The sequence below is a fragment of the Chanodichthys erythropterus genome, chromosome 6 (genome assembly GCF_024489055.1).
Source record: "Chanodichthys erythropterus isolate Z2021 chromosome 6, ASM2448905v1, whole genome shotgun sequence".
In the NCBI taxonomy this organism is placed as follows: Eukaryota; Metazoa; Chordata; class Actinopteri; order Cypriniformes; family Xenocyprididae; genus Chanodichthys; species Chanodichthys erythropterus.
In genome coordinates this window covers 14,276,540-14,287,569 of record NC_090226.1, presented here as the reverse complement: position 1 = coordinate 14,287,569, position 11,030 = coordinate 14,276,540, and the positions used below count along the sequence as shown (strand labels likewise).

Genomic DNA, 11,030 nt, shown 5'->3' with positions numbered 1-11,030 from the left:
TATTTCTGTACAGTTTTTTTTTTTTTTTTTTTTAAAGGAAACCATTGAGCCTGAAAACTGCAATCTTTTAATAATTGCAGTTATTAAAGGGATAGTTCACCCAAAAATGAAAATTCTGTCATTAATTACTCACCCTCATGCCGTTTCACACCCGTAAGACCTTCGTTCATCTTCGGAACACAAATTAAGATATTTTTGATAAAAATCTGATGGCTCTGTGAGGCCTCCTTTGCCAGCAAGACAATTAACACTTTCAGATGCCCAGAAAGCTACTAAAGACAGCAGTGTTTTGAAATCGCCCATCACTAGATATTGTTGAATAAAGTCGTTATTTTGTTTCGTTTTATGGCACACAAAAAGTATTCTCATCACTTCATAACATTAAGGTTTATCCACTGTAGTCACATGACCTTTTTTAAATATGTCTTTAGTACCTTTCTGGTCAATTGAAAGTCAATGTCAGTGTCAATGGAGGCTTCACTGAGCCATCAGATTTTATCGCAAATATATTAATTTGTGTTCCGAAGATGAACAAAGGTCTTACTGGTGTGGAACATGAGGGTGAGTAATTGACATCATTTTCATTTTTGGGTGAACTAACCCTTTAATAACTAAAAATCATGTAAACATACATTGTTTACATCTTGTGGCTATACTTTTTTTAAACATATGGTTGGGTCCTAATAATTTTGTGTGTGGTTATCAAAATAATTTTGGCAGTCAATTGAGCTTAACTTGTATTGAACCTGGAATATTCCTGAAATGAATTTCAATGTTTGATGTTAAGGACAAGAGCCAAACTTTAATTTTCTGCTGTTGTGTTTAATTTAGTCTTTAGACAGAATTCTGGCTTCATTCAAAATGCGCTGTTAAATGGATCTGCGTGGGATGATTGCAGTGCAGACCTGCGTCCAGGCACTTTGTCCAATTGGACATCACACTTATGGCATAGCTTCAAAGTGGTGAAAGAATGAGCACACACGATTTGGTGTGAGAAAACCTGTTCATGCTCATGGGATTACATTTGTTGTGTCTTTACAGGTGCTTAACATCCAGTGCAAATAATCTAGGAGTATCTTTACATTGTGCACACAGGTAAATGTCAAACTATAAATATTTGACAGTTGCTAAGTAACCTCAGAAACCACCTGCAGTGGTACATGAACGAACTGATTTAAAAATAGATGCAGCTGAGTTGTCACTGTTGAATGGGAAACAGATAAATCAAGCAAACATAAGTATCATTAATAAAAAACAGTGCATCCTCAAAGACCGTTAGCATCAATCTGATGCTACAAATGACACAAATACCTGACAAATGGAGCTGAGTGTCTATAGAAATGCAGAAGTATATTACACCAGACAGAAAGTACTGGAGAAGGGCGCCACAATGTGGTGAAAAGGGGCACTACAACTATTTAAGTGTAGTTGTATATGCTCTTGCTCTAACTACTTCTGCATATGTGATCAGTGTCTCTAGCTCTGTTTCAAACAGGTGAGATATTGCAACAGAGTCATTTTTTATATCTAATGTAATGAGTGCAATGTCATTGAGTGCATAACTTAGCGTGGCTAAAAGAGAACAAAGTTTGGAACAAAACTTTCTCCTAGATATTGATTGCATGACATTTTAAAGTATTTGATTTTCTTGCTTCATATTATTTTGCTGTGGTCACAGAGGATTTAGAAAATACACACATACACACACAAACTTTGGGGGAAAAAAGAGGGGCATTGTCCTAGACTGGAGTTCCTACAGGTAGTCGTGGTAAGCAGATATAAGCCTGAGGGTAGAGATTGATGTCCACTGGGTTGCCATCAAGCCTGATGTCCTCCAGGGCTTTCCGAATGTAGCTTTTGTCATACGTGTTGCAGAAAGTATCTTGGCTTAAGCTCTGTATATTGTTATTCTGGAAGAAATGTAGAAGAGAGGAAGAGAAATACCATTAATTCTGAGGACATTATTGGCTACTAGTGAGGAGAGTAGCAGGATCTGTTTTTACCTGCAGGTGGAGTACTCGTAGGCTGTCCGGTAGGGGTATTGGAATGTAGTCTAACTTGTTGTTTGACAGGTAAAGAAACTGAAGCTCTTTCATCTCCTACTCATGAGAGAAAATGAACACAAACAAGATGATAAGATGATGATAAGAACATTATCATGTTATCAATGTTAACATTATCATCATATCAATTTATTATTTGTCTGTGGAAAAATAATAATTTCCCTGCTGAAAAAAACAAAAAACAACAAACAAAAAAAACAGCTAAACCTAGCATAAGCGGGTTGGCTGGTTTTAGCTGGTCTTCCAGGCTGGTTTTAGATTTGTCTTAGCTTGTCTTAAATTATTGTTAAATTATTATAAAACCAGCTGTTCACCAGCTTGGGAGATCATCTTAAACCAGCTACTTCCAGCTTAAAACAGCTAAGACCAGCCAACTGGCCTAGGCTGGTTTTAGCTGTTTTTAGCAGGATTGGTGAGAATACATTGCTTCTCAAGTAAATGTATCTTATGGTCCTTAAAATATTTCAAGGACCTTATTTATTTTGCAGTTAAAGCAGAATTAAAACATTTTTGTGCACCAAATCAGCATATTAGAATCATGTGACACTGAAGACTGGTGTAATGTCTGTTGAAAATTCAGCTTTGCCATCGCAGGAAAAAATTGCATTTAAAAATATATTAAAATAGAAAACAGTTATTTTAAATTCTATTATAATATTTCATATATACAGGTGCTGGTCATATAATTAGAATATCATCAAAAGTAGATTTATTTCACTAATTCCATTCAAAAAGTGAAACTTGTATATTATATTCATGCATTACACACAGACTGACATATTTCAAATGTTTATTTCTTTTAATTTTAATGATTATAACTGACAACTAAGGAAAATCCCAAATTCAGTATCTCAGAAAATTTGAATATTACTTAAGACCAATATAAAGAAAGGATTTTTAGAAATCTTGGCCAACTGAAAAGTATGAACATGAAAAGTATGAGCATGTACAGCACTCAATATTTAGTTGGGGCTCCTTTTGCCTGAATTACTGCAGCAATGCAGCGTGGCATGGAGTCAATCAGTCTGTGGCACTGTTCAGGTGTTATGAGAGCCCAGGTTGCTCTGATAGGGGCCTTCAGCTCTTCTGTTGGGCCTGGCATATCGCATCTTCCTCTTCACAATACCCCATAGATTTTTTTTTGGCCAATTAAGAACAGGGATATCATGGTCCTTAAACCAGGTACTGGTAGCTTTGGCACTGTGTGCAGGTGCCAAGTCCTGTTGGAAAATAAAATCTGCATCTCCATAAAGTTGGTCAGCAGCAGGAAGCATGAAGTGCTCTAAAACTTCCTGGTATACGGCTGCGTTGACCTTGGACCTCAGAAAACACAGTGGACCAACACCAGCAGATGACATGTCACCCCAAACCATCACTGACTGTGGAAACTTTACACTGGACCTCAAGCAATGTCGATTGTGTGCCTCTCCTCTCTTCCTCCAGACTCTGGGACCCTGATTTCCAAAGGGAATACAAAATTTACTTTCATCAGAGAACATAGCTTTGGACCACTCAGCAGCAGTCCAGTCCTTTTTGTCTTTAGCCCAGGTGAGACGCTTCTGACGCTGTCTATTGTTCAAGAGTGGCTTGACACAAGGAATGCGACAGCTGAGACCCATGTCTTGCATACGTCTGTGCGTAGTGGTTCTTGAAGCACTGACTCCAGCTGCAGTCCACTCTTTGTGAATCTCCCCCACATTTTTTGAATGGGTTTTGTTTCACAATCCTCTCCAGGGTGCGGTTATCCCTATTGCTTGTACACTTTTTTTCTACCACATCTTTTCCTTCCCTTCACCTCTCTATTAATGTGCTTGGACACAGAGCTCTGTGAACAGCCAGCCTCTTTTGCAATAACCTTTTGTCCTTTGCCCTCCTTGTGCAAGGTGTCAATGGTCTTCTTTTGGACAACTGTCAAGTCAGCAGTCTTCCCCATGATTGTGTAGCCTACAGAACTAGACTGAGAGACCATTTAAAGGCCTTTGCAGGTGTTTTGAGTTAATTAGCTGATTAGAGTGTGGCACCAGGTGTCTTCAATATTGAACCTTTTCACAATATTCTAATTTTGTTAGATACCGAATTTGGGATTTTCCTTAGCTGTCAGTTATAATCATCAAAATTAAAAGAAATAATCATTTGAAATATATCAGTCTGTGTGTAATGAATGAATATAATATATAAGTTTCACTTTTTGAATGGAATTAATGAAATAAATCAACTTTTTGATGATATTCTAATTATATGACCAGCACCTGTATACTATACTATAATATTTAATACTATAATATTTCACAACATTACTGTTTTTACTGTATTTTTTTGATAAAAATATAGCCTGGGTGAGCATAAGAAACTACTTTCAAAAAACATAAAAAAAAGAAATCCTAAAGACCCCAAACTTTTGAACGGTTCTGTAAGTACCTTGAAGGCCTCCGCGTGCATGCCTGTACTCCTTAGCTGGTTATTGCGGACATCGATGTGCTTGAGGGAAGCTGGGAGTTCTGGGAGTGCCTGGATGTTGTTGTCAGCCAACATGAGATCCTGAAGCTGAAGCAGTGAACGAAAAGAATCCTTGTTCACTTTACCTATCTGGTTTCCACTCAGGTCGATCCGTTTCAGTTGATCTGAGAACACCGTTGAGTGCAGTTTTCATAAACATCATTCAGTTTGATTTATAATTGAATTTATAAAGTCTTAAATCTAGTCTTAGACTTTTAAATAACTAACTATTTATTCATTTTAGGTCTTGGGTGAACTGTGTAATACAGTATAATGTTTGAAATATGTTTGAAAAACCACATTTGTATCTTCAAGAAAGAGGGAAGTCTGTTTGAGTCTTACTGAGATTGATGAAGTCTGTGGCCTTGACCTCGGTGATCTTGTTGAAGCGAGCGTAGAAGTGTGTGGTTTCTTTGGGAAGAGGGGGAATCTGAGTCAGTTCTGAGTCATCACAGTAAACACTGCCGCTGATACACACACACAGAAGGCAGGAGGGCATTCCTACAGTAGAGAGGGAGAGAGGACTGTGCAGTGACGCTTCATACCACTAGAGGCCACAAGATTCAAGACTGAAATAGAAAACAAAGCATTTTTATCACTTGCAGACAATTGTATCCATCTACCTAAGCCTGTGTCAGGCCCAAACAGACCCGGACCACGGAAGTCTTGAGTGGATAGGACAGGTGACTTTGTTGGACGGGGCGGCAGTGTCATTTCCTCCACATAGTCCTCAGGAGAAACTACAGCAGGTGGCTGAGTGACTGCTGGAGGAGGAGCCAGTGTCCCAACCTCAGTCAGTAAGAAAGAGAAGTTAGACAAAATGATTTCACAGAGCGTAACATTATACATAAACACATTCATAGTGACTCTGTTCTGAAAGGGATAGTACCAGAAAAAAAAAAGAAAATACCTAGAAAAATAAAAATGTCATAATTTATTTAAAGGTGCAATATGTAGATTTTCATCCACTAGAGGTCGCCTATTCAAAACAAAGGCGTAGCTTGATGATGCCAAGTTTGAGCGAGGAATCTTGGGACACGTGGTCTTCACCTCACAGTCAGTGGAAAAGAATCGGGATAGGACTCAGAAATCATGTTCATGGATGTTATTATTAATGTTACTGTAGTATGAAGCAGAGCAGGAACGAGTGTTGTGGGTGCTGAACGAGGCCGCTGGAGCGGTTGCACAACACGCCTCACGAGCAGCAGAACTTTAATTATGTCACAGTCGCCGGCGCCACTTCCCCTTTTCAGGTCATGAGTATGAGGTAACGCCACTCTTTTTATCATATTAGATACATTTGAGTGTGCTGAAAATGATACGTTCGCTCGGCGGCTGCTTTAAGACACTCTTGAACACTGCAGTAAGCTAGATCGAAATTAGAATATATTAAATGCTGGATGGCTTGTGTTGATAAATGGCATGCAATTAATTTTAAAACGTATTGTATGATGGAGTTTCTGTATTACTGTTACTAAAAATAAAACTAAAAATAAAGCTGCATCTGATTATGCTATGTTAGCTACTTGACAAAATAGTGTTTTTCTCTGAGGCATGGAAAAGCATGGTACTCGCAAAAAAATCAAGAAAATTAGATTTAAACAATAAGACTAAATGTGTTGAGCTATATAACAATAATTAGTTTTCTATCTATAAGTGTATCAAAACAGATGTTCCCTTGTCTAATAAAAAATGTAATATATGAGTCTTTGGCATTTCCATTGTTTCTACAAAGTAAAAACGGAAACCCAGGTTAACGCGGATATGACGCAATTGACAGGCGACTCACTCACACGTCCCAGTTCCTTGGTTAAAATAGCAATTTTTTTACGATTTGCGAATAGTTGGAAACTTTTGGAATATTGTAAGTTCTCAACTGAACAAAATATATAACACTGGCCCAGTGGTTTTTGGATATTTTACTGCAAAAATCTCACATATTGCAGCTTTGTCATGTCATTCCATACCTGTATGGCTTTCTTTCTTCAGCAGAACACACAAGATGATATTTTTTTTTTTAATAAATGTCTGCTTTATTTGTCAATACAATGGAAGTCGGTGGGCTCAAATGTTATGTGGTTCCCAACCTTTTTTAAAAACTTTTTTTTTATGCTTTATTTAATACAATGTAACATGTTGTTTAATTAATTTTTTATTTTTTTTTACTATTTAACTGATCTTTTGAAATGTAATGGCACTTGTAAAAGTGCATGTAATAGCTGAATAGCACTTATCCTCCTTCACTATATACAAAAGTAAATAGCTTTATGTCCTGCCTAACAGAAGAAACATGGAAGAAAATAAAAAGTCATACAGGTTTGGAACGACATAAGTAAATAAATGATGACAGAACTGTCAAACTTAGTTAGCTCTTGAAACCTCCTCTCACCTCCTCATCCAGGTCATCATAATCATAGGTCATTCCGTATGGGTTCAGATCCCATGTGTTTAAATCATCGTAATTCGGGCTAAATGCTTCAGAGTCCAGATCAGTTGGAGGGGCACTGAGACTGAAGCCCAGCAGGGTCCAAACAAGATACAGTGCCATCTATAGTAGACAAAGTGAATTATTTGTGCATATGTATTTAGTACTTTGTTATTGTGGATTTGTGATATGCACTGGGGACTTGTTATGAATTTAACATCAGAGTGTCAAGGTAATCCACATTATGCAATTTATACTCTGTATTTTCTTATTAGCTGAAAAATTGGGTTACACTTTATTTTACAGTGCTGCAGTTACATTGCAATTACTCAAATAAGTACTGAGTACTAATAATTAACTACATGTACTTACTATAGAGTTACAATTAGGGTTAGGGTTTGGGTTAGTTAATTGTAGTAACTATGTAGTAACTTGTAACTACGGAACTGTAAAATAAAGTGTTACCAAAAATTGTGCGTTCATTTTGGGCTTTTGGAAATGGTCTATTTTTTTACAAAGGGATTTTATAACTGTCTACAGGAGTTATTTGTTTAGAGCCCTGGATGCCTGTCACACCAGTATTTGTTTAACCTTTTAAGGGCATTTCTTTCCGGCTGCCCAGACATGTAAACTCGCCAGAAACATCATACATAATGACAGTGTGCAAGTTCATACACTTTAGACCCTCCACACGTTTGAAAACATAAATAAAGTAGTTTAATGGTTGCAACAGTAATCTATCAACCTGAAGAGTTTTGTGAAGAAGGCTGACAGGGATGTGCGATCTAAAGTATGGTTTTCCATATATAATAATCCTCTGGAGTAGCGAAAAGTACCTAAATAACCTACCAAATATAACATAATAAATCCAAATCACGCATCTTCCTCTATACTAAATCAACACAGATGGAGTCCATAATGCGCATCTACATGGTCGTCATGCAGTGTTTCTCAATGCTGTGCAATCAGAGGACCACACCAACCCTGCCTCCCCATAAACTCCTAACAGCTCCAGCCTGACACATCAGTATTCAGAGCTCTCCTGGGCCTATTTAATTATCCCATAACCCCGTTCTGAAAGAATTCGGAATATGACTAATTACCAAGTAGTCTTCATACAGCAGGAAGCGGGAAAAAGAAACCTACCTTTGATGTTTGTCTGTTAACAGCCATGGCCTGAGAGCAGATCTTAGGGGAACAGTGGTATGGACGCTGGCCTGTGTTCTCCTGGGGTTTCAGCAATGAATAGCTGACCCAGGAGGATTGAGGACACTAGCAGGTTAGGTGAGGGGGAGAGGTGGGAGCTCAGCTGGGGGATGGCCAGGTCTGTTTGCTCAGCTGTCACTAATTTTTCAGCGCTGTCATTGCCGTAGTCTCAGACCCAGCCTGGTTTGGTAATTTACCACTCCCTACCGGCAGGTTGTTAACTTCAAGTGGTTTTAAGACGTGTGTCTTAGTGAGATGCAAGACTTCATTTTTTTCACTACATTTTATGTTATTTTGGTGTTCCAGAAGACCATTTTTGATTTCCAGGAAGAATCTTCGTCAGTTCAGCCCTTGTGGTTTCCAGTCCATTCAAGCATTATACTTCTTAAAATACGGTGAGAAGTAAATCCGTGTCATAATTGTTTGACTCAATTTGCTGAAGCCTCAGAACTGTTTCTGACTGAACACCCTGTAAAGTCTGAATTAAACTAATGGACTTAATGTTATTTCATGGTGTATTAAGCAGGTCAGTGAGGTCAGCTGTTTGTGATTTGACTCAGACTGACGTCCAGTAGCAAACCTAGTGGACGACCTTTGACATCCTCTGAATTTTTACTGGCGTCTGCCTGACGAGACGCAAACAGACACTCCTGCATAATTCCTTTTCTGTAAGAGATCTTGCGTCACTTCTCAATTAGCGACCATGTTTCACATATCAAAATTCCATCGCAAAATACTTTGTACAGATGATGACTAGCTCAAAAGGAAGCACTAAGAGAGAGGAGTGGAGGTATACAGAGAGGAGGGGTATGAAAACTTTTCCTTTCTTCTAATGAGGACAAGTCAAGTAAATCATTGACAAATATTTATTTATTTCACAATGACCTATGCTGAAGTCTTTTATGCTTAACAAGGCTGTTTATTTGATGCAAAAATACAATAAAAACAGCAACATTGTGAAATATAATTACAATTAAAAAATAACTCTTTTCTATTTTAATATATTTTAAAATGTAATTTATTCCTGTGATGGCAAAGCTGAATTTTCAGCAGCCATTAATCCAGTCTTGAGTGTTATATGATTCTTCAAAAATAATTCTAATATGCTGATTTGGTGCTCAAGAAACATTTTGTTATTATTATCAATGTCGCAGACAGTTGTGCTGCTTAATCTTTTTGTGGAAACTGTGATGCATTTTTTTGATGCAAGTAATTTCTTTCAAAATCTTACTGTCCAAAACATTTAAAGGGTTAGTTCACCAAAATGAAAATTCTGTCATTTATTACTTACCCTCATGCCGTTCCACACCCGTAAGACTTTTGTTTATCTTCGGAACAAATTAAGATATTTTTAGTTGAAATCCAATGGCTCCGTGAGGCCTTCATAGGGAGCAATGACATTTCCTCTCTCAATATCCATAAAAAACATATTTAAATCGGTTCATGCGAGTACAGTGGCTCAATATTAATATTATAAAGCGACAAGAATATTTTTGGTGCACCAAAAAAAACAAAATAACGACTTATTTAGTAATGGCCGATTTCAAAACACTGCTTCAGGAAGCATCAGAGCACAAATGAATCTGTGTATCGAATCTGATGTTCGGAGCGCCAAATTCACGTGATTTCAGCCGATGGCAGTTTGACACGCGTTCTGAATCATGATTCGACACACTGATTCATAACGCTCCGATGCTTCATGAAGCAGTGTTTTGAAATCGGCCATCACTAAATAAGTCGTTATTTTGTTTTTTTGTCGCACCAAAAATATTCTCGTCGCTTTATAATATTAATATTGAACCACTGTATTCACATGAACTGATTTAAATATGTTTTTAGTACCTTTATGGATCTTTAGAGAGGAAATGACATTGCTCCCTATGAAGGCCTCACGGAGCCATCGGATTTCAACTAAAATAGCTTAATTTGTGTTCCGAAGATGAACGAAGGTCTTACGGGTGTGAAACGGCATGAGGGTGAGTAATAAATGCCAAAATTTTAATTTTTGGGTGAACTAACCCTTTAAATGGTAGTGTATAATATCTGTCAGCAACACTGTAAAAAATTGCCAGGAATTTACAGGATTAAAGAGTATTATTTTACAATAAATTACTGTAGTCGGAAATTTACAGTGAAATGAATGCATGCTGGGTCATTTTCTTACTATTAATCAAATTACTATTAAAAATTACTATTAATCAAAAAGCAAAATGATATTTAAATCACAGTAATTTACTGCTCTTGTTTTACTTTGAATTCACATTATAAAATTGTCTTTAACCATGGCACTGTAAGAAATTATATAGTCTGCAGTGTAACTGTTTTTGAGTCACCATAATGGTAATCAGTGTCCCATTTATTATTCTTGGACCTTGTATATTCATATTCAAATTTCTGATCTAGCCAAGTCAGAAGTTTGTCAAATGAAAACATTTGTCACACTTCTGGTGACAAATTATAATAATGTAAAAGATAAACTCTGAAGATTACAAAACAAATCAAGAACACAAACTGCTAAAACCAAAAATAAGTTCAGCAGTCAGATAAAACCAACAAGTATCAAAAAAGCATAACCTATTCATGCTGCACTGCAAATGCACTGTAGAAATACAATATGATATTGTTTGTTTACAGTCATTTTTGTTTTCAAGAACTGTAAAACCAAGTTTTTTTACAGTACATTTGTAAAAAAATGTAACTGAAATTGGCAGTAAAGTACTGTAGATTTTACAACACATTTCTGAGAGTGCAATTTACAGAAGTCCTGCTGTGAGATTACAGTTAAAGTAATGCAGTTATTAACCTGGGATATACTGTAATTTCAGACTTAAATTTTTAAC

At 37.0% G+C, this 11,030-nt stretch overlaps 1 protein-coding gene across 1 annotated transcript; it reads right to left on the bottom strand.

Moving 5' to 3' along the window:
* Window positions 1-998: 998 nt before the first annotated feature.
* On the bottom strand, window positions 999-8,206 carry optc (opticin). The gene is made up of 7 exons (XM_067387316.1): window positions 8,131-8,206; window positions 6,949-7,107; window positions 5,183-5,348; window positions 4,902-5,060; window positions 4,482-4,684; window positions 2,004-2,099; window positions 999-1,910 (listed from the first exon to the last, which is right to left on the bottom strand). The coding sequence occupies exons 1-7, from the start codon at window positions 8,155-8,157 to the stop codon at window positions 1,740-1,742; spliced, it is 981 nt and encodes a 326-aa protein (XP_067243417.1). The 5' UTR covers window positions 8,158-8,206; the 3' UTR covers window positions 999-1,739.
* Between the last annotated feature and the right edge of the window lie 2,824 nt (window positions 8,207-11,030).